The sequence below is a fragment of the Wyeomyia smithii genome, chromosome 3 (genome assembly GCF_029784165.1).
Source record: "Wyeomyia smithii strain HCP4-BCI-WySm-NY-G18 chromosome 3, ASM2978416v1, whole genome shotgun sequence".
In the NCBI taxonomy this organism is placed as follows: domain Eukaryota; kingdom Metazoa; phylum Arthropoda; class Insecta; order Diptera; family Culicidae; genus Wyeomyia; species Wyeomyia smithii.
This window is the reverse complement of record NC_073696.1, coordinates 241,243,518-241,271,172: the sequence shown is the minus strand read 5'-3', so window position 1 is coordinate 241,271,172 and position 27,655 is coordinate 241,243,518. Positions and strand designations below refer to the sequence as shown.

At 42.0% G+C, this 27,655-nt stretch overlaps 1 protein-coding gene across 1 annotated transcript; it reads left to right on the top strand.

Moving 5' to 3' along the window:
* On the top strand, positions 1-26,547 carry LOC129730019 (uncharacterized). The gene is made up of 2 exons (XM_055688969.1): positions 1-1,637; positions 24,984-26,547. The coding sequence occupies exons 1-2, from the start codon at positions 941-943 to the stop codon at positions 26,207-26,209; spliced, it is 1,923 nt and encodes a 640-aa protein (XP_055544944.1). The 5' UTR covers positions 1-940; the 3' UTR covers positions 26,210-26,547.
* Positions 26,548-27,655: the final 1,108 nt, after the last annotated feature.

The following is a 27,655-nucleotide window of genomic DNA, read 5'->3' as shown; positions in this document are numbered from 1 at the left end:
CTTCATTCTTTCCGTAGTTGCTAAACGTGACGGTCGGGTGTTGGTTCTTTTCTCGTTGGAGCAAATTGTGGAAGATAAACCATTAATCGGAAGAGAAGCGGAAAACCACATTTCCGGCTATTTGCGCACGTAGGCGAATATCGGTAGCAACAACACGGTGGTCTCAACCATAGGAATTGAATTACTCCGCTCTCTGCTTGGTTTAAAAAGTTCATTTATTGTTGTTTTCAACATACAAAGAGCGTGCTTTGGAAAAGTCGAAAGGAAATTTTATAGTGCCGCGCCAGTGTGCGATAGTAATCGCTGATTTGTTTACAATTGCTTATCAGTGCTAGTAGTGTCGGGCTCATATAGTGTGAATGATTGAATTTCCTTCGCGAGGTGTTTGACGAAAAACGAAGGTGCCCTGTTACGTGGTCATTGTGCGGTTCTGAAGAAGGCGAAAAATGTGAACCGAGATCCGCTCGACACAAGAGCAGCCAGCCAAGCAGGAATCGCGTTTTTTTACTTCTCGTATACATCAGGCACCTCGCCCTCGTACCACTACTACTGTTGCCGTCGTCGTTGTCGGACGTCCACACTGAGCGCTGTAGGTACAGTGCACCACGCAAGGGAACCGATCCGCTTCGCATTGAGTGTGTGACGGACTGGGAGAGGAGCAGGCCTTGGTTTCCGTCATCTACACCATCATCATCGTCATCGTCATCTCTATCATCGGCCGCAGCAGCGACAGGCAGAATACGGCTGCTTCGTTGCAAACTGGCAGCGGCCTACTGCTGCGTACCCTCCGATTACAAAAATTCGCTGTTTGAGGCTTGTTTTTCTCGTGACCACAACGCCTAGTTAGTAGTGTGAATTATAAGCTAACGCTTTGGTTTGCTACGAAGTGAAAACAAGTCAATTAGTTTTGGATTAATTTGAGTGTAGTTTTGAAGTGATCATGTCTCACACGCCTGGGGATTCTGATCAGGAGCTGGGCAGTGCAAATAGGCAACGGCGTTTGTTGTTACAGAATGGCGCTGGCTCGGTGTCAGGTGATAGTAACGAAGTATCCATCCTGAGGGAGGAGAATTGCCGTCTGTTAACCACTCTAGTTGAATGTAATAAAACGCTTGAGAACACCAAACTCCGGTATGGAACGGTGAGGCGTGAATATTACGCTGCAAAGAAACGTCTGAAACGGATGGGGGATAAGCTCCAAGCACTATCCGGCCAGGGAGGTACGGCACCGGATGGCAGTGAGAGCGGAGAAAGTGTACCGGTTCAGCAGGCACCGGGTGCTCCGTCCGCAGCCGACGTGGACGACGATGTCCGCAAGAAGTGGAAGGAACCAAACGTTAAAGCAGCCGTTAAACTAAAAGCTGCCATCGGAGTGCATGCGTATCAATCGTTGATAAAGGACGGGGAGCTGCAGCTGCCTAGTTTGCGTACAATTTCGCGCTACGTGGACACACTGAAAAAGGCCGGACTAAGGCCAAATTATGATTTCAACGTGCGGGACACCGACACAGTTGGTCGGTTGTTTGTGGAGGAAGATGACAGCGGCGACGTCGATCACAACCGGAACCAACAGGCCAAGTCGCAACAGCGGCACTCCAGGGACGTTTCCGATGCAGAGGATCCGGTCAATTTTAGTGGTGAGTAATTGTTCATCAGAAGGGAATAATTGAGGTCAAAGATGGGTAGAAAAAAAAATTATCGAGGGTGAAATTTCCATCAATATTTCATCCTGCTTAAAAAAAGTTTTGCACACTTTTCGCATTCAATATTTTCTCTTTCGATTTTTCACTAATCTATAAAACAGTTTTTAATGATTTTTGAACAATGTTTGAACAGATTTGTTAAAATTTATAACATTTTCCGAAAATTTATTTCTACTTTTGAATTAAAAAAAATCTGACTATTGAACAAATATTTTTTTATGGCAATCGCGATTTTTGAATTTGTTTCCAGGTTAATTGGATTCTGTGGATTTCAGATTATTTTGAGCTGAATTTCCCATTTCCTTCATCTAACCTGCAGTTCTATTTATTACGGTATACCAATAAAAATCGAAAAACATTTTCCCAAATTATTTTAGAAGTTACTAAAAAGTTGAAAATTGAGTGAAGAGATGGTTCTTGGTAAAAGCACGATGAAATTGATGCACTCTAGAAAACCACAAAAATGGATTTAGACAATGATCTCTAATTAAGTTGTACTTCTGAACTAGAATTTGACAAAAAAATTACGCCTAATATTCTAAAGACTAGAAGCGGGTTGGAAAAAAATAAAAGAAAGGTCAATAGTGTTTGGAATGCTTTGATAAACCAACACTAGACAGACAAAAATCTAAATAAGGCTGCTCAAAATCCCAGGGAATGGTTCTAACTATCAGAGAAGCCCAAAATCGTACATTAGATGACTAAGAAATCGTATCCTGAAAATGTTATTTGGATCAAAAATTCCTGTCGTTGAAACGTAGACAACAAAACACAAAATTGGAAAAAGTAGCTCTTTGTATACAGGTTGCACGGGCGGAGTTAGACAGTTGCTTATTTTCCGTTTTGTCTAACAAGGGACAAAATCAAAATGCAACCCGAGAGTTGATAAGACAGCCAATGGTCTGAAGCATTGTTATATAAACACGTTTTTTTTCGCTGCTCCCGTAGACAAAAATCAATAACAATCCCGCACCCGTCAAGCTGTATGGGACTTACGCGCACCGTGGCAACTGTGCCGGCTAGGAAAACTTTCCTCATCCCTTGCTAGTCGCGTCCGTTCTGCCGCCCGTGCACAGAATTCCGGGCCCCATCAGTGTCAGCGGCACAATCATCATCATCGACCAATGATATCTTTCCCACTTCTCTTCCTGCTTTTGTTCGTCCCTAACCGATGGCTTTTGGTGAGGCAACTCCGATCCGACTGGTCGACCTGCAGGGAAGCAAGTAAACCCTGACGACGCTCGAACACAGTCCTAGCGATGCGACCTACCGTGGCGTGTTCGGGAGGCCATATCTGCTGGAGCCTCGGAGAGGTACCCCATTGAAGATTCTGAGAAATCCCCCCGTCGAGCGTGTCCCCAGGCGACGGTCGTCACGAAAGCAAGGTGAAGCTGAAACCGAACTCGAGAAGGGGACCGCAGTGGCTTGAAGTCTTCTATAATGGCGTGTTTCCTTCGTCTACCTGCCGTCCGTCCTGCTACTCATACCAACGAACGGAGTTACGTCGGTGGCCTCGAGCAAGCAGCAACGCCGTTTGTCGTCGTTGTTGTGCGGCCATCCGGTTCAGGGTATTTTTTTCCCTATCGCACCCGTAGTCGAGAGTGCCGTTGTCCGTGTGCTGTTTGTCCCCTACCGCGCGCATCCAGCCATAGTCATGTGGCATCGGTGACGCACACGGCGTAGGCAGGCAATAAGGTAGCACACCCATACAGTCGCACATACAAGCGCGCTACGGCTCTCGGTCATGGCCCGTTTTCTGCGGATGATACTCTTGCGGGGCACGGTGCGGTGCTTTACTGAAATCTGGGTCTGTGATGGACGATGATGATGGCACAGTGTGATGAAATCCGCCCTCGGTTTGGCGTTTATGCTGGCTCCTCTGAAGCAACCTTTTTTTTCTGCACAGCCTCCAAACAAAGAGGAAGATATGATGCAGCGAGGCAAGAGTGTGTCCTTAGAGCGTGAAAGTATCTTGATTTCTTTACCTGCGAATGTTATGCGGTAGAGTGTCTCTCGTTAGGGGCTTTATTTTTTACGTCAATGTGGGGCACATTTTTGCAAAACAAAAACCGAATGAAAAACTTTCGTAAATATTTAGTACTGGCCATTCTGTTCTTCCAACGCAGTTTCGAAGCGCGGGTAGAAATATGGCTCGAGTCAAAATGTGACCATCTGTTGTCCCTCGCAGCACTCGATACCGCGGCCAAACCCGTCTGGTCGCTTATTTGCACGGTGGTGGTGTGTCCTTTTTCGAAAACACATCGGCAGCTGTAGCCTGATGTTGGCCCAAGTTTCTTCTCCTTTCGCTTCCTTTCAACAATCCCCTCGGCACGTTTCCCTCACTTGTCCCGTTTCTTTCTCCTCCTCTCGTGCACACATTTCGTACTCCGGTTGCTGTGAAGTGTCTGCAGGCGTGGAGATGCCGAGTCCAAAACAACAAAGAGCAAAGCGGGCCACAACACGGCGCAAGAAGGGACCGAGCGAGTCCATATTCCAGTTCACCTCGCTTAGCAAATGGCCCGGATTTAAACCAGGCTGTGTGTCCCTCTGGATGTGCGTCTCTCGCGGTGTACCGTCGCCGTTTGGGAAATACGGACACGAACAGGACGGAACCCTTCGTCTGTATGGGTAGTGCAGTTTCACGCGACGAGTGGGTTTTCAAAGTAGCAAATACGGTCTGTGGCCGCAGCAGCAGGGTCATGTCATGCCGGGCGTCATCATCACCGGTCGACGGGTGAAGAAAGGGTGGAATGGTGCCAGTGGCGGTATAATCATCGTCATCAACGCCATCATCAGTTTCATCAACGGTTGGGTCTGGTGCGATAGTTTTAACCAGACAAAGCTTGCGGGGACAGTGGATGGAGGTACTGCAGCGCGGGAGGACTTGTGTAATCATCGATCGGCTTCAGTACAGTCCCTTTCGGGTAGGGCTTTGCGTTGTTTGGCTAAAATGGCGTCTCTTGGTGCGGTTCGTCCTCGTTGTCCGGACCAATGGCGCTGAATTTCATTCGGCAGCAGAAGCTCAGCTAAATTATTTTTTGGATATTTCTTATAGTTGTGGTTTGTCTGGCAATTGCTAACTTATGACATATTCTGACTACCAATGTTGAAAAATCCTTGCTTTCAGTATCATTACCATCATCATGAAATGTGGAGACGTTCTCTGGAATCGTTTCCTTCAGGAAGAAAAATTTGATAGATAGGAAAAATTTAAAAATAGTCCTGTATATGCATGATTATCATTGGAAATTTGAGCGAATCCCAAAAACCTCTTGATCTTTAAATGTGTTTGTTTAAACATTAGTAAACATAATGTATGTTTTCGTAATTGAGAACAAGTTAGTACATTCTAGTGTAAAAACAAAGCTTATATACTAATATTATGTCGTCGAAACTTGACCCTTCTGCTAATTGGACACAATGGACTTAACATTTTCATTTGAGACAACTTAGCATCTGAAATAATCTAAAAAAAAAAAAAACAGAATTTATCAGAAGACTGACTCTTATCTAACCTGAAAAAGTCAGGAATTTTTATAACAGCCACGGGCTTTTTTTCTGTTAAAAAGGAATTTATCTTAAATGATCTAATTTTGCTTGATGGCAATTTTAATATTGAAGAGTGTTTAAGGGGCCATCCACATACCACGTGGACAGCTTTGGCGGGGAGGGGGGTTGGCTAATGTCCACGGTCCATACAATTTTTTTAGAATTTATATGGGCAGTTGGCCACGGAGGGGTAGCGGGGGGGGGGGGTGTCAAAAGCGTTAAAAATCTGTCCACGTGGTATGTGGATGGCCCCTAATTCATTATCCCTAATTTTTCTCTATCTTCTACTTACAATAAGTCTATTTGTATAGAAGCTTCTTCGACTATTCGAATATGTTCCAGAAGGTTTTTCACACAGCAAAATTGCTCGGTGGGCGATTAAAAAAAAACAAAATGGACTCGGAAACAGTAAAAAAACTTTTTCAAAGGAAAACTTGTAAATTTGAAATACCGACAACAAGAGAGATGAGGAACTCTACGAAAAAATTGAAATAAATCAACATTAAAAATTATCTTATCGAAATACAAAATAAGGCCAGCGTGCAGATATGAAATCAAATTGAATAAGTTTAATCAACTCTTTTAAAATACTATTGAAATTAATTAAAAACTTCTCTGCTTGAAGAATCGTGTCACTCTTAAAAGTAATTGAGGATTTGCTTTTTGTCGCTGCAAAAAACTAGTTTACGTTTTGCCACAACATGATGTTTAACTTTTGATATTTTGATATACATTTTGCGATAAACATCTCTAGTGAACCGATTTTCGACTAATTTTGTCATGATTTTTTGAAAAGGCACTAGTGAGTCCAGAATCTTGTTCTTAGTAAAATATCCTGCGAATAAATTTTTGATGGAAACAAAGTTTCCTTGTGATTTTAGTTTAGCTAGATTACTAATCTTCACTAATCCAACTAATCATGTACAAACAATATTTTTCCGTGACAGGAAAAAAAATGCCGTTTATCATGTTCCTCCTTGAGCTGTAAATACGAAATCTACAAAAAATGTAGAAAGATCTGTTTGAATTTGTAAATACACTCTTTCGAACCTTACACTTAGCACACAGAACAGCAAATATGTTTACTGAAAAGTTTGTACAGAAACGTACGTGTCAGCAGCCGGATTCGATCTTCCAACAAATGCATTTTACCAAGGTGCTTTGTACCATCGGCTGTGCACGGAGTGGTATTTTTTATGTAATTCCGCGCCGTAAAATTTGGACCACTGCGACCATTATTTTGAGCTTTTGTGGAAGGGGATCACAGACATTCTGCTCGGCGCAGCACTTTTTCATGCCAAAATTTTTGGCGGAGCACCTGCATTTTTCAATCGATGAGCAAATTGGGTCCTAAAGCTATACCAGTTTTTATATATCATTTAAAAAAGCCACGTTTTCTGGGCAAAAGGTGAATTTTTAAAAATGTTTATCGTTTTCCTCAGATGATTTGTAACTCGGTACTTGAAACATCGGAGCATTACTCGAACTGGTACGCGAGGGAATCGAAGCCAGAGAACTGTGAATAGTGCAGGTAAAATCGATATGACAACGACGATCACTTCCACGATATGTCTGCCACGAGTATCCAGACCAGGGATTCCCAAATCGTGCTCTGTGGAGCACTTGATGCTCCGCGAAGCAATGGTAAGTGCTTCACGGCGTTGTTGATAAAAATAAAAACCAACCACAATTTTTTCCTGTCAGTTATCCACTTTTTCCACGCGGCCTAACCTTTCTTCAATCTAAATGTTGGGCGCAGCACTTGTATTTTCAAATTAAAGACTTTCTGTAAAAAAATTATCTACGGCAGCGACCTCGAAAAAATTGGCAGGGATGCTGTCCTTTTCAGCTGTTTTGTCTCAGTCCTCTCCGGTTTTTGTCGACAAATCTTTCTTCTTCACCGTTCAACCTCAAAATGTTATTTCTACCGCATGGCCATCCGTCCCATCGGTTATTAGGTTCCCTTCGACGTTTTGGGCTCGGAAGGACAGCACATCGAAGACGTCTGAGAAATATCAGAATGAGAGCAGGCTGTGTCATTGGGGTGTTCCCATGTGTGTAGGATACTTACGACCCACTACGACCTATCGAAACAATCCTCAGTTAGCATTGGACCCAAATTTTTACCGATTTTAATATCGGTATATGTCCCCTGTCTGGCTAACGTATTGTATTTTTCATTACCTTCCACTCCGCAGTGACCAGAAACAAAGTATTACCAGCAGACTTGGTTACTTTCTGCCAGTTGCCTTAGTGGAAGGATGTACTCCGGTACTAGCTTAGAGGTACATGTAATGGCTTTCAGTGCGTTAAGTACTGCTTGGCTATTAAAAAAAAAGCATGCTTATTAAAAGCTTTGCTACACGCCCAGAGGCCACTCGTAGCTTTACAGTTTACGTTTTCAATATATGCATTCCAGCTCATTTTCTGTTCCAAAACTATTCCGCAGTGTTTGGTCTCAGTTGAAAACTGTAGTGTAGCCTCACCCAATTTCAGGCTTTTCAAGTTGTACCTTCTTTTCCGAGTGGAAGGAATAATGGTTGTTTTAGAAGGTTTATAACACAGTGCAACATTTTTCTGCCTCGGCTTCTATGTTTGATTTTTTGATGAAGTTTGTTGCGAAAATAAACTCTTCCGAGTTTAAATATATTTCAACTTTAGGGGCAACAATGGCGCCATTTTGAATTTTTTAGAAATCGGAAATTTTCGATGTTTTTTCGACGTCATTTTGTTTTAGGACCAAATATCAAAATTCTAAGAGTTTGTCTGCATATAAGCATCTTCTTAACCATATTTGAAAAAAAAAAACAGATCCTAAATCCGACAGAAACTGAGCTCAAAACGGTGATTCTACGAAACCGGTTTTAGCATGGTTTTAGTATAATTCACAAAGCAAAATAATATCGAGTATGTCTGAGCATTAATGGTAATGCGCTAATATCCAAAAGTGCTAGTCAAATTACATCTTATATTGAGTGAAAAAGTTATGAAATTGATTGGTAAGTGCCTGATCAACGTAAAATGTCAGCAACATGTCGATTTTGCCCCAATTCCCCTACAATACTAAAATAGGTTTATCTCGACGTTAAATAACCTTTTCTGAAATCTGTTTAACGTAATATCAAGACTGTAAGCGATACTCAAAGATACAATAACAATTGGTCTTCACATAATCCTATCCCACAAGGAAGACGCGATGATTCTGTCTCATAGCTGAAGCGAGATTTCTGTGTTTTGACCGGCCCTGGCCAAAAATGCAACCCCCTCCCCGCAAAAGGGGGAGGATCATGTAAAGACAAATTGTTATTGTATCTTTGAGTATTGCTTACATCCTTGATATTACATTAAACAGATTTCAAATAAGTTAATCTGAACCTATTTTAGTATTGTAGGGGAATTGGGGCAAAATCGACATGTTGCTGACATTTTACGTAGATCAGACACCTACCAATCAATTACTGAGACTTTTTAACTCAATATAAAATATAATTTGACTACCACTTTTAGATATTAGCGAATTACCATTAATGCTCAGACATACTCGATATTATTTTGCTTTGTGAAATATACTACAACCATGCCAAAACCGGTTTCGTAGAATCACTGTTTTGAGCAAAAGTTAGTGGTCACAGAACGATCAGGAGGATAAAAACCGTGTTGAGCACTAGAGATGATGTGTGAAACAGCAGGTGATCAAGAATAATTTCAAATAATTTAGTTACGATCATCATTTCGATAGTTACGAACATCTTGTCTGTTTCTATTTTATGTATCGGAGATATACAGGGGTTAGACAAAATGATTGAGACAGGTAAAATTATGTCAATTTTTAAATAGTCAGAACTTCACGAAACATGAAACAATTTTGATGTAACCGGTTTCATTTTACTGGCAAACTATTCTAGTTTCCAAAAATTACTAAAGAATTCGACGGGACCAACGGACACCGGAAATATTCGGATTTTGGGAGTATGTGTCAAAATGTGCATTTTTGCAACTCTTAGAACTTTTTCAGACATCTTTTTGCCTTTCTCCTAGAAAAGTATAGCAATCACTGGAAAAACCAATGGTATAAAAGTGCTCCAAAGGGTCGAATCTCGTATATCAATCGACTTAGTTTGACGAGCTGAGCATTTTCTGTATGTGTGTGTGTGTATGCGTGTGTGTATGTAACGCTCTCCCAATCCCACTCGATTTTCTCAGAGATGGCTGGACCGATCTTCATGAAATTAATTGCAAATGAGAGGTCTAGTTGCCCCATAAGACCCTATTGAATTTCATTGCAATCGGATGTTTAGTTTAGAGGTTATGTTTAAAAATGTGAAAATCACGATACATCATTATCTCAGAAACAACTCAACCGATTTCAATAAAATTGGTTTTAAATGAACGAGTTACTTAAAAAACCCTTAACTTTTGAGTTTCATGAAGATTGAACGTGTGGTTCAGAAGTTATTTGAAGAAACATGTTCTGGAGAGTGTTTAATCTCACTCATGTTTCTCAGGGATGGCTGAACCGATTTCCACAAAATCAGTGTCATTTGGAAGGTCTAAGACCCTATTGTTTTTTTTTGCAATCGGACTATTACTTTGCCTGTTATGTTTAAAAATGTGAAATCCAGCTATGAAAAGAAACATATCTACTTAAACTCACTCACTTTTCTCTGAGATGGCTGAACCGATTTTCACGAAATTAGTGTTAAATTAAAGGTCTAGCTGCCCCATAAGACCCTATTAAATTTCATTGTAATTTTTTTTTTTTTTTTTTTTATTTTTTTTCTTCACATAACATTTATTTGACACGGCACAAATACAATTTAATGTTTAACGGCGCCAATTATATCTGATGACTTAAAACTAAAGCAAATTTTTTATCCTCGCTGCCGACTACGAGCTGAAATTAAGTCTAACTTAAAACTAGCATGGGATTTCCAATCAGTGTTTTGTTGTTCAATGGTCGTCTGATAATCGTCGAATGGCATGTATGGATTCGTTCTGCTGAGCCACGATGTCGTGAGTTGGGACAGAGGCTCGTAGTCCTTGGGTCCTGGTTCTATTGTGCGGGGTCTGGTTGCTGGTTTTGTGCTTAAGGTTCAAACGTGTTCTTGTCGTTTTGTTGGGTGTAGACGGAGGGGAACGGGACTAGACTGGGGCGTGGATGGATTTCAGGAAAACGTATATAAGGGACATGTAGGATAGGTCACGGCTCGCCAAGACATCACGAACAGGAACAGCCGGCTGTCTACCCTCGGCCTGCAGGGAAGCTATTAATTTAGACCTGGCGTCACGGTGTACAGGGCATGACCAAACCACATGCTCTATGTCGTGATAACCTTCACCACAGGCACAGATACCACTTTCCCCGAGCCCAACACGACGGAGGAGCGCGTCAAATCTATAGTGATTGGACATAAGCCGGGACATCACGCAAATGAAATCCCGACCTACATCCAACCCCTTGAACCACGGGTTCGTCGATACTTTGGGGATTATGGAATGTAACCACCTTCCCAATTCCCCTCTGGTCCAAGCATTTTGCCAACTGATGATCGTATTCTGACGTACAAGTGCGAAAAATTCATTAAAGGCAATTGGTCTTTCATAAATATCACCGTTTGTTGCGCCCACCTTAGCCAAAGAGTCCGCTTTCTCATTACCCGGTATCGAGCAGTGAGAAGGGACCCACGCTAAGGTAATCTGAGTAGATTTTTCGGATAAAGCACTCAGATGTTCCCGTATTTTCCCCAGGAAATACGGAGAGTGCTTAACATCTTTCATCGATCGGAGAGCCTCAATGGAACTGAGACTGTCCGTAAAGATGAAATAATGGTCCGTGGGCATTTTTTCGATAATCCCTAGGGTGTACTGAATTGCAGCTAATTCTGCGACGTAAACAGAAGCAGGATTATCGAGCTTATGGGAGACGGTTAAATTGTTATTGAAGATACCGAAGCCAGTGGACCCATCAAGAAGTGATCCGTCAGTGTAGTACATATTGTCGCAGTTGATGTTTCGATATTTATTGGAAAAAATTTTAGGGATCTGCTGCACGCGTAAATGATCCGGGATTCCACGAGTTTCTTCTATCATGGATGTATCGAACAACACAGTAGAATCAGAAGTATTTGATAAGTCGACACGATTTGGAATATTCGAAGAAGGGTTAATATTTTGGGACATGTGATTGAAATACAATGTCATAAAACGGGTTTGAGAATTAAGTTCGATTAACCTTTCAAAATTTTCAATCACGGGACGGTTCAAGACCTCACATTTGATTAGAATACGAGAAGACAGGCTCCAGAAGCGGTTTTTCAATGGTAGTACTCCAGCTAAAACCTCCAAACTCATCGTATGGGTCGACTGCATGCAACCTAAGGCGATACGCAAACAACGATATTGTATTCGCTCCAGTTTGATCAAATGTGTGTTTGCTGCGGAGCGGAAGCAGAAACACCCGTATTCAATAACAGACAATATCGTTGTTTGGTAAAGCCTTATAAGGTCTCCTGGATGGGCTCCCCACCATTGTCCGGTTATTGTACGAAGAAAATTCACTCTTTGTTGACATTTTTTCATCAGATACCTCACGTGACAACCCCAGGTGCCTTTAGAGTCGAACCAGATACCAAGATATTTGTGTACCAAAACCTGAGAAATCGTTTTACCCATTAATTGTGTTTGAAGCTGAGCAGGTTCATGCTTCCTAGAAAAAACTACTATCTCAGTCTTCTCCGGAGAGAATTCGATACCTAGCTGTAAAGCCCAAGCAGACAAATTGTCCAAGGTATCTTGCAATGGTCCTTGCAAATCGGCAGCTTTGGCTCCTGTAACAGAGATTACACTGTCGTCTGCAAGTTGTCTTATCGTGCATGAATTTGCCAGACATTCGTCGATGTCATTTACATAAAAGTTGTAAAGAAGGGGGCTTAAACATGAGCCCTGGGGAAGACCCATGTAGCTAATGCGAAAAGTTGCCAAATCGCCATGCGTAAAATGCATGTGCTTTTCGGACAACAAATTGTGCAAAAAATTGTTCAAAATTGGAGAAAATCCTTGTCGGTGAAGTTTACCCGAAAGAATGTCAATAGAAACGGAATCAAAAGCCCCCTTAATGTCCAAGAACGCAGACGCCATTTGTTCTTTACGAGCATACGCCAGCTGAATATCTGTTGAAAGCAACGCAAGACAATCATTCGTCCCTTTGGCACGGCGGAAGCCAAATTGAGTTTCTGATAGTAGACCATTTGATTCGACCCAGTGGTCTAAACGACGGAGTATCATTTTTTCCATCAATTTCCGGATACAGGATAGCATTGCAATCGGCCTATAAGAGTTGTGATTAGAAGCTGGTTTCCCTGGTTTTTGGATGGCGATCACCTTCACTTGCCTCCAATCCTGCGGTACAATGTTTTGCTCCAGGAACTTATTGAACAAGTTCAACAAGCGCCTCTTGGCATTGCCGGGTAGATTCTTCAACAAGTTGAATTTGATTCTATCTAATCCAGGCGCGTTATTGTTACAGGACAGGAGGGCAACTGAAAGTTCTGCCATCGTAAAAGGTGATTCTATCGCGTCGTGGCCCGGAGACGCATCGCGAACAATATTTTGCTCAGGAACAGAGTCCGGACATACTTTCCTGGCAAAATCAAATATCCACCTACTTGAAGACTCCTCGCTTTCGTTGACCGTTACGCGATTCCGCATTCTTCGGGCTGTGTTCCAAAGAGTGCTCATCGATGTCTCCCTCGACGTCTCGTTCACGAACCGACGCCAATATCCACGTTTCTTTGCTTTAGCCAAGCTTTTAAGCTTGGTATCAAGCTCCGAATACCGTAAATAGTCGCCAGGTATACCTCCCGTCTGGTAGGCCTTAAACGCGTCGGATCTTTGCGTGTAGACATCGGAGCACTCTTGGTCCCACCACGGAGTGGGAGGCCGTTCTTTGATCGTTACGCCGGGATATTTCTTCGTTTGGGCTTGCAACGCGGCGTCGAGAATCAAGCCCGCGAGGAGGTTGTATTCTTCAAGTGGTGAATGATGTTGAATCGACTCGACCGCTTTTGAAATCATTTCCTCGTATAACTTCCAATCGACATTTCGTGTGAGGTCATACGGAATGTCAATTGGTCGCATGCGAGTTGACCCGTTAGTAATTGAAATAAGAATAGGCAGATGGTCGCTACCGTGAGGATCGAGGATTACCTTCCATGTGCAATCCAACCGTAGCGACGTCGAACATAAGGATAGATCCAAAGCGCTTGGGCGCGCTGGAGGTTTCGGGATACGTGTCATTTCACCGTTGTTTAAAATAGTCATGTCGAAGTCATCGCAAAGGTTATAGATTAAAGAGGAGCGGTTATCATTGTATGGGGAACCCCAAGCCACGCCATGAGAGTTGAAGTCTCCCAAAATCAAACGTGGCGAGGGAAGAAGTTCTATTAAATCAAAGAGCAGCCGTTGCCCAACCTGTGCTCTGGGGGGAATATATATTGAGGCAATACAAAGCTCTTTACCTTGTATTGTCATTTGACATGCGACAACTTCGATGCCTGGAATCGAGGGGAGGTTAATACGATAGAAAGAATAGCACTTTTTAATCCCTAAAAGTACTCCTCCATATGGGGTGTCTCGATCAAGGCGAATAATATTAAAATCATGGAAGTTGAGATCAATATTTGAAGTAAGCCAAGTTTCACAAAGGGAAAATGCATCGCATTTGTTTTTATTTATCAAAACTTTAAACGAATCAATTTTTGGTAAAATACTTCTACAATTCCACTGTAAGACAGAGATAGAATCCTACATATACGCAGTTGAATTAGGCATCGAAGGATACAATCGCTGCAAGGAGAGGCCATTGGGCAGTCAACTGCTTCAAAAATGATCTAACTGTTGGGAGGAATGCTGTAAGAAAAATTTTAATTGGATCGGGTACATTGAAAGTTTCAAAAATCCAGTCCACAATGTCAGAAAATTTCACTAATCCAGAGTTTGTTTCATCAACTGGGAGTGTAAAAGGAGCAACTGGGGTTTTAGATGTTCCTGGCAGTGCTGGGAACTCCTTCTGGGACTTTAAATTTGCCAGCCCAGGAGGAGTTTGCTTCGGTTTTTCCGCAGCACTGTTTGGTTTGTTTGTAACTTTCATTTCACTTTGAGAAATCTTAGGACCTTTTCTGGGAAGTTTAGGAGAGGAAATATTTTTCCTCTTTCTAGACTCCCCAGGATTGGCGTAAGATGCTCCCGCTGGTGAATCGTCAGAATCGGTTTCCTCAGAGGGCAACAGATCGAAGGGGTTCGAAGTAACGGGAGAAGTGGTAACGGTCTTCTTCAGCATGTCAGCGTAGGAACGCTTTGAACGCTCTTTGAGAGACCGTTTTATTTTATCCCTGCGCTGCATGTACACCGCACATGTCGAGAGCTCATGCAGATTTTCTCCGCAGTGAATACACTTTTCAGCGTTAACACTGCAAGAATCTTCCGCATGAGACTCCCCACACTTGCCACAACGTGCCTTATTGCAGCAGTAGGCGGCTGTATGGCCTAACTGCTTGCAATTCAGGCAGTTCATGACGCGGGGCACGTAGAGCCTCACAGGGAGACGAACCCGGTGGATCGAGACGTGGCTTGGTAGTGCAGACCCGGCGAACGTAACTCGAAACGAGTCTGACGGAGTGTATACTGTTTTGCCACCGATGATCGATGCTGACCGCAATTGCTTGCATTCGAGCACCTTTACTTCGGGACACGTTTTGTTCTTAAAGCACCCTTTGGCACTTTGCAGTATACACTCGACGGACAGACTCGAATCGGTTATGACACCGTCGATCTCCACGTCTCGTGCGGGTATGTAAACGCGATACTCGCGTGCTATATCGTTGGCCTCTTTCAGGTTACCGACCACGACACGGAGCTTGTTAGGCCGGACCTTGGAAATTTCGGTCACGCCCTTGTACTCCTTCGTCAGGTCTTTAGAAATCTGCAAGAGGTTCAACTTTTTCGATTTCGGTCCTGCCTTTGGCCGAAAATAAACAGTATAGCTGCCCTGGGCTCCGTCTGGGTAAAGCCTGGGGCGAGGGGGGACTGAAGAATGAACAGGGGAGGGGGTAACAGAAGGGTCAGGGTCAGAGGGGTTCGGGGATGGTGGCGCGGGAGGCGAGGGATCTACATCCATCGCGCTAAGTTTAGCGCACTAGCGCTGACAAGAACACGTACCTTTTTATTTCTCCCTTCCAGTAAGGTTGGTTGTCCGATCGTTCGAAGTAGCAGCCGTTACAGCCAGCAGCACCAATACAGCAGCACCAAACAGCCACCAGCAGCGAGCCAGGTGTGAGATCACTCCACACAGCGATACGACTCGCTGACACTGATGGCTTCTTCTTTTTCCTCGTTTGTGTCTCGTCCACTGCTGTAGCACAGCAGCCAAATCGGCTTACGCACCAGCTGGCAGTCACGATGCGAAACAGTTGCACAAAGGAACGACCTTGAACCCGGATTTATTTCACTCGACCAGGCAAACAATGCCAACACTTGTTCACACGTCTTTTGTTTTATACTCTATCGGACCGATCACCAAACACGTCCAGTACTGATGCGTGTTCGGCACAGAATGATTGTAATTTTTTGTAAATTTTGAAATTGTAAAAATCACGAAACAGCAATATCTCAGAAACCACACAACCGATTTCAATAAAATTGGTATCAAATGCACGGGTTACCTGAAAAACCCTTAAACTTTTGAATTTTATAAAGATTGAACTTGTGGTTCAAAAGTAATGAAAAGAAACGTCTTCTGAAGACTGTTTAATTTCACTCATGTTTCTTAGAGATGGCTGGACCGATTTCCACAAAATCAGTGTCATATGAAAGGTCTAGCTACCCCATAAGACCCTATTGATTTTTTTGCAATCGGACTATTACTTTGCCTGTTAGAAATGTGAAATCTAGCTATGAAAAGAAACATATTCCGAAGAATTCTTAAACTCACTCAGTTTTCTATTTGCTTGCTTTGCTATTATCAGATGAGCGGGCTAGTTAAGGGTTAACTGATGAATTATGATTGAACACGTGGTTTCAAAGTTTGGCTGCCCTATACGTTCCCATTTCATTTGATTATAATTGAACTTAAGCCACCGTTATGTATTAAATTGTTAATAAAACAACGAAAGTCTATTATTTCAAAGATTACATGACTTATTTGAACATAACTAGTGTCATACGAACGAGTCATCTCTCAAACTTACAAATAACAAACTTCATAACAGTTTGATATGTGGTTATGGAAAGGTGGCCTCAATATAATTTAAATGTGGTATCGTACTATTTAAATGTTCCCGGTATCGCTCGTGATTGAATTGTTCGAAATTAAGAGTCATCTCCTTTATTTCGCTTTTTCTTGAGCATTTACATTACGTCAAATTTCATTTTTTTTACTTCAATTACAACATCATTATTTTAGAACCCAAAAAGTGAATACACATTTATTGGATTGAAGCGTTCATGTAAATCTACTTTTACAAATAATAAGTTTGAATGAGAAAGGCTGGGTCTGACCGCTAGGTGGATTAATTTAGGTTTTTCTTTTAGGTTTTTATGTTTCCAAAAAACTAGCATTGATTGAGTTCATTGGTACCAAAAGGATGAAAATCTGTCGAGAAACCATTGAGATATGAATTAATTAAGTATGTTTTTTGCAGTTCTTTTGCTGTTGGGTATGGGTTGGGTACATGGCACATGAAAAAGTTTTTGTTAGAAAAACTTTTTTTCTTCAAGAGTGTGCACTGTGGTTTGTTCTGAAGAGTTGTCTATCTTAAATCCTTCATTTTGAAAAAATCTCAAATAACCGATATTTTTAAAATCACTTTTTGTTTTTTAAAACTATATTTTTTCATTGTAGGATCTGAAACTCAATTTTTTCTTATTTTTAAATAAAAGTTCAGACAATTTTCTAGAAGTTATCCATTTACTCTAACCATTATTTAGATATGTTGATTAATAAGAAAAAGGTTTAAATCAAACCTTTTAAAATTTTAGTCCAGATAAATTTTCAAAAAAATGTTTGCAAAGTTGCTTCTTTTACTAAGGCCTACCACACCCACAAAGTTTCATTGAGTTTCATTTTGCCCAAGGAAAATGGTACGCAACAAGAAAAAACAGCCAAAAACAACACCCATACTAAATTAATGCATATCTCGATGGTTCTTCGACAGGTTTTCAAACTCTGGGTATTAATGAACTCAGAATGAATTCTAGTTTATTGGAAACATATAAACCTAAAAGAAACCAAAAGTCAGAAGGAGTTCTAAGCGTTGCAAGAATGCACATTTTGACATACACTCCTAAAATCCAGATTATTTCCGGGGCCCGTTGGTCCCGTCAAATTCTTTGGTAATTTTTGGAAACAAGAATAGTTTTCCAGTAAAATGAAACCGGTTTCATCAAAATTGGTTCATTTTTCGCGAAGCTCTGGCTATTTGAAAATTGACAAAATTTTGCCTGTCTCAACCATTTTGTCTACCCCCTGTATGCGAATTTTTCAAAGAGCTGGGAGTTTGGTACCGCGTCCACTCTCTCCGAACAACAAGCACAATCGCGAGACTACTTCAGAGCACAAACATGGATTCACTGGTACACACCAGAGTCCAAGGAACAGTCGAAACCGGTGGATGTGCTCCGGAGAAGGCAAAGACTGGTTCATCAGCCGGAGAAAAATGCCTACCGTTTTGTTGGCATTCACACGGTGTGATCTACATCGACTACCTGGAAAACATTTAGAAGGCTTTACTATGCCGAATTATGGGCCGATTCGATGTCAAATTACAGAAAAACAACTCCATTTGAAGAGAGCAAAATGCTTTTCAACCATGCCAATGCACCAGCACACACTTCATCCGTCGCCACGGCCAAATTGGTCGAACTGGGGTACGAATTGCTGCCCCACCTCTCGTATTCTACAGATTTCGTTCCGTGCGGCTTGATTTTGTTTCCAAACTTGAAAAAGTCACTCGCCGGGCAGAAAATTGGGTCAAATGGGGAGGTTGTCACGGCTGCGGAGACCTATTTTGGAGACCTCCAGGAAACGCATTTTTAAATATTAAAATTGGATTATTTAACATTTACGAATGCACTGTAGTAAGAGTAATGTCTGATTGGTTTTATTCCTAAGTCGCACCCTTTTAAAGTTGTAATCTTAAATTTGCATGAAAATCGAGCCTTACTTAAGTCGTACATCGAAGCTCGAAATATAACAGCTTTTTCTTTGTGTAAATAATTCTCACTACTACTGTGATGCTGCAAAGGTTGCTTGCTGTTGCTTGTATTTCGCACTTCATATTATCACAATTGAGGGAGCCAGTGACATGCTTTTTATTTATCGGTGCTTGTGCGTACATCTGCCTATAATATACCCAGCCTTAGTTCTCCTGCCAATTATAATAATTTTTTTTTTCAAAGCTTTATGATAGGAGTGACAAAAAGAAACCATTGAAGTATTGTAGAATTTGCGTGAAGCCTAATGCCTGCGTGGCAAACCTGACAATAAATTGATGTTTAAGGCGTTTGAAACCGAATGGCCTGATTCTAGAATGAACCTTGCAGCTACGAAGCTCTCTTCTTTTATTTTCAAACAAAACCAACCCAGAACTCAACATCTTAGATATTCAGTGAAATGTTTAACAAGTTGTGGCAGCATTTACAAAAGTTTTGTCAAACGCCATTTTTAAAACAGATTAGGTCGCCAAATGCAGCAAATTTTAGTTCCTGTTTAAATTAGATTTGAATTATCATTTGTGTATTCTGGATATTACTATCATGGAAGTGTTTGAGTGTCTGCACTAAAAGTATTGCAACAGACAACAATAATCAGTATCTATGACCTCACGAAAAAAAAAAATATTACCAGTCTTTAAACGACTAACGAAGAAAATATCGTGTCGAATCGGGTTTCGAACCTGGAAGTAATGATTAATAAAAAATAATTTTGTTTTTTTTTTTTTTTGCTTAAGATTGGGCAGTATAGAATACCACCAAAAGAAGAAAGATAAAATGATTCTAATAGGACAAGCTATAAAACAGTATCACGAATTAACATATGACTTAAAGGACGTCTTGCATTGGAACACTCTTCTGGTTTGCGGTTGCAAGTTTGTTCGTTCAGCTGGCGCCGATGTCAAGTTTGGGTGACGCAACTCGACTCAAGGTGCAAATAATGGTCCAGAGAGCGCATGTTTGAATTGCTTCACCAGCAGTAAGTCGTTACCGCTGTATACTACGATGCGGGTCCCTGTTGGACGCACGTTCAACTGTTGCCGGAAAGTTAACTTTCAAGGGAGTTCCAAAGTTTGCCACATCGCTGCCACCAGCCCGACGAAACGACGGTGCTGTCCGTGAGTTCATGTGCTAACCGGGCCTGGTTTGCCTTGAACAAATGTGACCAAAAAAAAACACCCATATTGTTATCATCGTTCGGAGCCCGCCGTTTGCCCCAATTTGTCGCAGCCGCTGCAACACTTTTGTCACCCTCGTCGTTGGCCATCAGGCAGGTCGCCGCTTCGCGTCACGCTCTCTAGCGCATCACCACGCCATCCATTCGCAGCAATCATCATCGAAGTTTGCCGTCATTAGCCAGTAGTAGCGGCGGTAGTAATCTGCCTCGCGGTTCGAATGTATGACCCTCGCGGCAGTACCTGCTAACCAATACCAGCGCGCAGAATACGGAGAATGGCAAACGAGCGCGTACATGAACGGCGGCATGTGTTCCGTTCCAACAGGGCCGAGCCGCACACGGCCAAACAGTGGCTGGCACACAGGCAGCACTCTGTTGCTGTTGCCACCATCCATCCATCCTTAGGTTGCGCAGCTGCGAGTCAAAATGGCCACCGTCGGATTCAACCGGAATAATGTGGCAATTCTAGACAATCTCAAATATCATTCGTCTATTCTAGATTCGTGCTTTGTTCTGTTTTTATCCTAACTCCATTGTCTTAATCGATCAATCATTGAGCCACCTCGTGGTCGTCATCTAGACGACTAGTTTCAATAGCAGCGCACTGATAATGATGATGATCGTGACGATGATGGCGCACCGATGACGGATGACGCACCATTTTTTTTACCGTGTTAGCGCGTCGCTGTAATCGTGTCGCGACTGACCGCGTGAGTTTGTGGCCTCCGCCGTCAGGCTCGACTCGAAGGTAGGGTGTTTGAATGAGCGAAATGCCACTTTGACCATTTGCCACCACCTCGCGCCTCTTCGTTTGCCTCCCCCCATGCGGCTGCAACTCTCCCGCAGGAACTTTATCTCTAAACGCTTCTACGACGGTCGCTGCAAAGTCGTCGAGTGTATCGTGGAACCACGTTTCGACGTGACTGGCTCGCCTTTTCGCGAGTCAACCACGGGTGCAGGGAGCTGTATCACCACGGACCGCACATCGAAGCGGATGACGCGAATTCTCCTGTGTTGTTGTTTTTTTCCTTCTGTGCTGTACTGTGGGACAAACACAGTGACAGCGTCGACCTTCACGCCGTGCTGAAGATTAGGGATTAGCATTCATTTGTCTGATAGAAGCCAAATTCTGAAACAAGAAAAAATTTCGGAATATCCCATTCGGAGTCGCTGAGTATGGTTATGAACCGAGAACTTAAACATTCGAATTACAAATGACCTGTTTAGTTCAACTTTAGACAGAATAGAGAGCACGAATCTTATCGGTAGGAATTGTACAGCTTCGATTACATCATTCGAAAGTGTGCGAAGGGAAGGGTGGCAACGGTCGGTCGGGTGGCAGGGCCCCCTGTCGGCTGTTGACCGTCTTCGGTCGTGCAAACGAAAAATGCCATTCACCGTCGCCGTCAACCGGCAACAACCAGCACTTGCACCGTGTTTCACCTTGTTGGTTGCCACTAGGCAGGAAACCGCGGCGAACGGGCCGATCAACCCCGATGCCCCGTCACTGCCATTTGACGGCTATTTTCGCCTGTCGTTGTTGGGGATGTTCAGATTGAGGTTGATTCGCTAAAAAATCAATTCTTGAAAGACGATTTAACAGGTCGGAGAATTGCTACCGCTGACGAATTGTAATCTTCTCAAAACAATCAAAAGTAGCTTGAATTGAAATCAGAACTTTTGTTATACAACATTGAAGACACAATATTTACTTAGAAATTGAGCATTTAACTAAGAAAAAATCGTTAGTTAATTACTGATCAAACCTTTTTTGTACGAAAACGTGAAACTGTTTCAGATGATCACCGTAAAAAGTTTCAGTTTTGGATTAGTAAAAAAATTTATGTGGAGGAATTTCCAATGAAAATTGATGGTTACTTTGAAAAAGTTGTGAAAATAAACTGATCCTGTACTGCATTTTTGAATATTTTAAATAGTATTTCCTCCTCAAAATGTTTGTTTATATTTATGGAGTTTGAGGGTTTTGTTTTTTTTCTTTTTTTATATGTTTGTTTTTCTACTTTTTTTTTACTTATATTCGAAGTCTTGTGATACTTTGCGATGGTATTCAAAAGCCTTTCTTTTCGTTTTTTTAATTGTATTAATTTCTTGTTATTTTTATTTCATGCACGTCTTGCAATGTTTTTTTTTCGGTACTCTTGTTTTCGGCAATTTGATAATCTTGTTTTTAGTTCTAACGAATTTTACGTTTTTATTTCTCATCATAATCAACATTACTTCTATGGCGACAAATTATAGAGATTTCATGCCAAACCCAGAATACGCCTCCATAAAACTTGGTCTTGTGATTCATGTACCTGCACCGCACCCCATTGTCTAGCTCGCCACCAAGTGTTGATCGCAGGATTCTGCACTCGAAGACCCCAAGCGCTTGCCGATCGGCCTCATTCCACGTCCACGATTCATGTCTTTAGATCGCCATCGGGAGGATCAGCGTCAGCGCAAATTTCATGCGGATTTGTAGATTGCGAGACTTAAGCTGACAATCCGCAAGAAGCTCTGTTCGCTGTTGCAAAACGTCTTTTCATCTCGTGACTCACCTCATTATCACAGGTTACAAGTGTAAGAAGATAAACTAATTCATCAACCATTTTGAAAGTATCCTCATTCATCACAACCGCAGCACCAACGTCTGTAGGACTATCACACTCTCTGCCAGCTACCATGTACTTCGTTTTGGCAGTGTTTACAAGGAGTCCAATTCTCGCAGCTTTCCTTCTGAGAGCCGTGAAGACCTCAGCTCTACGATCGTCCGTATATCCTAGAACAGTGGTTCTCAACCTTTTTTTGTCCGCGTACCCGCGTTGGCGATATTTTTCATATCGATTGTACCCCCTGGCTTGGAATGTTCTGGCAGAGTGGAAGAGAGAAGTGGTATACCATGTTGTGGTAGTCTAGTTCAGGTTTCAAATGGAACTTTGGTTTGTTTGATTGCTACAGTCATATTTCAAAAGCAAGATTGAACAACTAATAAAGTATTATAGAGAAAAATTGCATCTCCAGCCGCTTCGATATCTCGACTGACGCATTGTGCGAATGACAATAATTGGCAATCATGCGATAGTTTAGCACAGTAATAAGATGGAAAATTAATAATTACTATGTATGTACTGCCGAAAAATATCATCAATCGTGTACACCGGAAAATTTGAATCTCAACTTCTAAACCTTTTCATTCGAGAATAGTTCGCTGTAGCGAAAGTCTCATCCAAATTTTGCATATGTAATCAAAAACAGGACAATAAAAGCATGAATCTTACAAATTCAATTAACGTTCTCGTGCCCAAATAAAAATTGACGCTAAAAAAATTGATTCCACTTCAATTCGTAATAAATGCAATAAATACTACAGCCAGCTACAGTCAATAACACACGATCTATACAATGACAACACTATAAAAAGAAGTGAGCGAGAGAATTGTTGTTCATATTGAATTCGTGACAAAAAGCAAGAGATGAAGCAGATCGTATGAAATTTCGGTAGCGGCTACTGTCGCGTAGTGTTTCATTCCACAGAGATAATCACAAAAATCTTGCTGCTGCCGTGTAAATACTGTAGCGTACCAGTACATTTCCCTACCCTGGCTCGTCCTCTTGCCAACGTTCGCGTTCTAAATTTCACCCCCTATCCTGACGCTCGGTGTGAAACATTCAAGATTGCTCGTTTTGTTTGGAAACCATATTCAAGCATAATCAGCCATAACTCGTTGCGTTTCACTAAGTCGTACGCCACTTTGGAATCCATAAACAGATGATGTGTCTGCAAGTTGTGTTCTCGTAATTTGTTGACCGTCTCGCTCGAAATCCGTTAGGCCTCAGTTAATTTGAATGCGAAATTGAGATGGGTTATGCCTCGATAGTTGCTAAAGTCGAGTCTGTGCCCATTCTTATTCTAAGGTATGAAGTTTCTTCTTAGACCATACAATCAGGATAATATGGTGATATTAAGATTTTTAAATATACGGATTTTGATTTTATGTATTAACTTGCAAGCGGCCTTCCGGTATTTAACCGGAACAGTCAATTCGAGTAGTGGGCCGACGCCAGATCCGGCTAGAACACCGCGTCTTCGCCTTTATGATATTTCTTTATGAACGACCCAATTTCCGGCAGGCACTTCGTACTCTAAATTTCCCCGTTCACGGTCAGTCCGTAGCGAAAGAAGAGCGGATTGGACTTTCCTTCTCGCTGATTGTCATCCACAGCAGCACCTTCTTGGGGAACTTGGGGTGTGAAACGAACTTCATCTCGAAGCTCACTTCCTTTGTGAGGGAAGTAAAACACGAAGTGCCCCGCCAGTCGTTGCCATCTAGGGTAAGCTAAACGGGACTGCCGCTTACTAGCATGTATGTTCATGTTCGCCAGGTACTTTCTCACTGTTTGGCCGGTTGCACCGACCCCACGACCCAGCCCACGCTGTGATGTAGCCACTTTTCCCTCGGTCTTCCTCTACAGCATCCTTTAAAGCTGCTTGTCACTCAGGAACGTCGGCCGTCCGAAAACTGGGTTTTCTTTCGATGCTCTGATTGTTGTCCGATAATACCAAGACGTGATAGATGCCGGAACAGGCGTATCCGGCGTCCACAGTGCCACACGGTGTCCGTTTTCGACGCGGCGGGGTACCGTTCTTTGATCGCGCACACTTCTGGACGGAGTAGCTTCACTGTCTTCGCCAACACGGTTAGAGTTCGATTGATAGAGTTGTCAAATTTGTTCTGCTTGCTCATAGGTTACTGTGATTGATAGTGCATGAGTAGTTTTGTCAGTGCGTGTGAAGATAAACCCATGAAATATCGGGAATTTTTGTTCATTGTTTTCAATGCGAACATTATAATGAACAATTTTGACTCTGACGGATGACGCTTGGATGCCATTACATACCAATGCTGCTTACTTGCAAAATAAGGTCATGAAAAATAAATTATTCTTCGTTATTTCAATTATGCTAAATGTTTCCAGTCTATTTTCTAGTTTATTGTAATTTTTTACAAATCCCATAATTATCATTATTTTCTGTTGATCTTTCATTGTTCACTGTTTTAATTAATATTTGCATTTCTATACTGAAATGGTGTTGATGTGTTTTTCTATGAGGTTCAGAAGGCAAAATTATGAATGAAACCTAATTTTTTTTTCGAATTAATGTTCATTTTTAACAACGACCTTCACCCTTTCAACAAACTTGAATTTATTACGGATAACATTGAATTCAGAGCTTGTAGCACTTCCTTTACTAATTTCACTTTTCTTTTTCTCCATTTCTGCAGTTCATCCCGACATCAGCTTCTATCCGGGCAAGATAGAACCGGAAGACATGGACGGTGAAGAAGACAATCGTTCCGAGCTATTCCAGAATGGTTCCGTAAACGGAGAATCCTACCATCTCTCCCAGGAACAGCAGCAGCAGCACCAGCAGCAGCAGCAACAACAACAGCACCATCAACAGCCACAGCAGCAGCAAACTCTCACCAGCGCCCACATCGAATTCCTCAAATCGATGACCGGCTTTCGGAAGAAGTGGACTCCGTTCGAGCTGCGCACCTGCATGGATATACGGCGAATTATCGGCAGCAAGGAATACGACTCGCTGCGGAAGAACGATGGAATGCCGTTGCCTAGTGCAAAAACGCTGCGAAAGTACAAACATGCGGCCCATCTGGATGGGGTGGATGTGATGAGTCGAAAGAGAAGTTACCGCGAGATGTTGGAAGGTCTAGTCACACCGGGATCTAATGGGGCCACAATGAACGGAACCGCCCCATTCGGAGACTATATGGATGATATTATGAATGCCGAGGAACCCGAAGGGTTTTTCGATATTAACGGCCTAACGGAGCAGCAGATCGATTTTCTGCAAGCTTTATCGAGCAATACCAAGGGCTTCTCCGATTTCGAACTGCAGAAAACGTTGGAATTTAAAAACGAAGTTGGTGGTAAAAATTACGAAATTCTGCGCAAGCAGGAATGTTTGCACATTCCCACGTTGGTCATGCTTAAGCGATATGAACACGAAAATGGACTGGAGGATCTGTCCGCGATGGTTGTTGCGGAAGATTTGGATGATGATGAGGAAGAACAAGAACCAGAGCAGGATCTCGAACCGGAGATTGATGTCGAAGTGGAACCCGATACAGAAACGATATTCGAAAACGGTCAACCTCAGCCGGATCATTATGCGGTAGAAATGAACGGAACGGGTGAGGATTCGCACATGGGCATCTTCGAGCACCATTCCATCTTCGATAAGGACGACGTACCGTCGTTCGATATGAGTAAACTGTCGCAACAGCATATGGAATTTCTGAACACACTGCCAGAGAACCCAAAGCGATGGACTCCACATATGATCAACTCCGCTCTTGATATCAAAAACGAAATCGGCACCCGAGACTACGAGTTGCTACGTAGACAGGGTATTCCACTGCCGGCGGCTAGAACCCTCCGAAGGCACAAGGACATTAAAAGTAGAGTAACCGAAGGAGAGGCCCTTTAAGGGAAAAACAGTCGAAGAATGGTGGGGTTTTTAATTAGAGGTACCTGTACTATATAGTGTAACTTTGCCGGGGGAAGCGTTTGTCCCCCTTTTTTACAGATAGGTGTTAGGTTGTACGACAGCAGTAAACAAATGGCGCCAAAAATTCGAAAAATTCAATTACGTGTGAAGTTTTCTTTGTGAATTGAATAGCAGTAGTTGTTCGTTGTTTCCTGCCACCCGAGGAACGACCGTTAGAAGTGTACATTTTTTATCCCGATAGTTTGCTCTGATTTGTGCTGAGTATGGATTTAGAGACAAAAACAAATAAATGACACGAGAAAATTTATGAAATTGTATCTATGGACATTTTCAATTGAGAGAAATTCTATAATAGCCATAATCGAATAGTGTTTAGTTAATGATGGAACGCGGAGACATACAAAGTCAAAACTAAAAGAAATTTGTAATTTTCTCACCGAAATTCTGAAATGTTACCCTGGAAATCGCCTTGGTGTAATCAAGAATATTCCATGTGATATTTCTTGAAGCAGTTTAAGAAATAGTCACTAATGGCATTCTACCTACATCAACGAAATTCGTGGGACAAGGGAAAAATCTCTTTTGATAATTTTTACCTAGATGGAGAACAGGCGTTCTACGCAAAATTTGTATACCTCATTTAATTTAAGACGTTCATGAATATGTATCGACTGTTCTGTAACAATATTTGAAAACATTGTAACTGTGAAAAACAATAAAAATACCTAGTACGAAGTCGGTCAAAACCAAACTGTACGAGATTCTTTCATTATGATTCAAACTAGTGCCAAGCTCTAGCGAACGACGTCGCTCAAATTTCCAACAGTTATTATGGGAAAGGTTCATATCTTGGCTTGTATTTTGCTATAATACCGTTTAGTTGATACTGGGTACATGTGGTGGCGCACGTGAATCTCGTTAAAGTTTGTTCCTACTTTACAATTGCTTCACTGCTTAACGTTAACAACATTGCTGTAAAGCAGTGATACCAAATGTGCAGATTTGTCTGCAAAACGCAGATTTTTGGAGTCCGTGTGCAGATATTTATTGATTTGCAGATATTTGCAGTTTTTCCACGGTTTCTGCAGATTTTTGTCAGAGTCTCCTTATATTTGCGCAGATTTCCTTAAAATGTGTGCAGATTTTTACAGACTTTTGCCTGCGCGAGCAAAATTTTTTCGGATCACGGATAGATTTTTTTCAGATTTCGAGCACATTTTTCCGGTTTTTCGCATAGTTGCAGACATTTTTCAAAAACATCTGGCATCTCTGCTGTAAAGAATTTTATTCACTTCTGTTAGCACTGTATTATTGAAAAGGGGATTGTGCGATAGTATGGCGCATTCGTTTTGGCTCTATGTTTGATGTAATTTCTTAGTTTAAACTCTGTCTGTTTCTGTTGAGTCTCGTAAAAACCAAATTTTT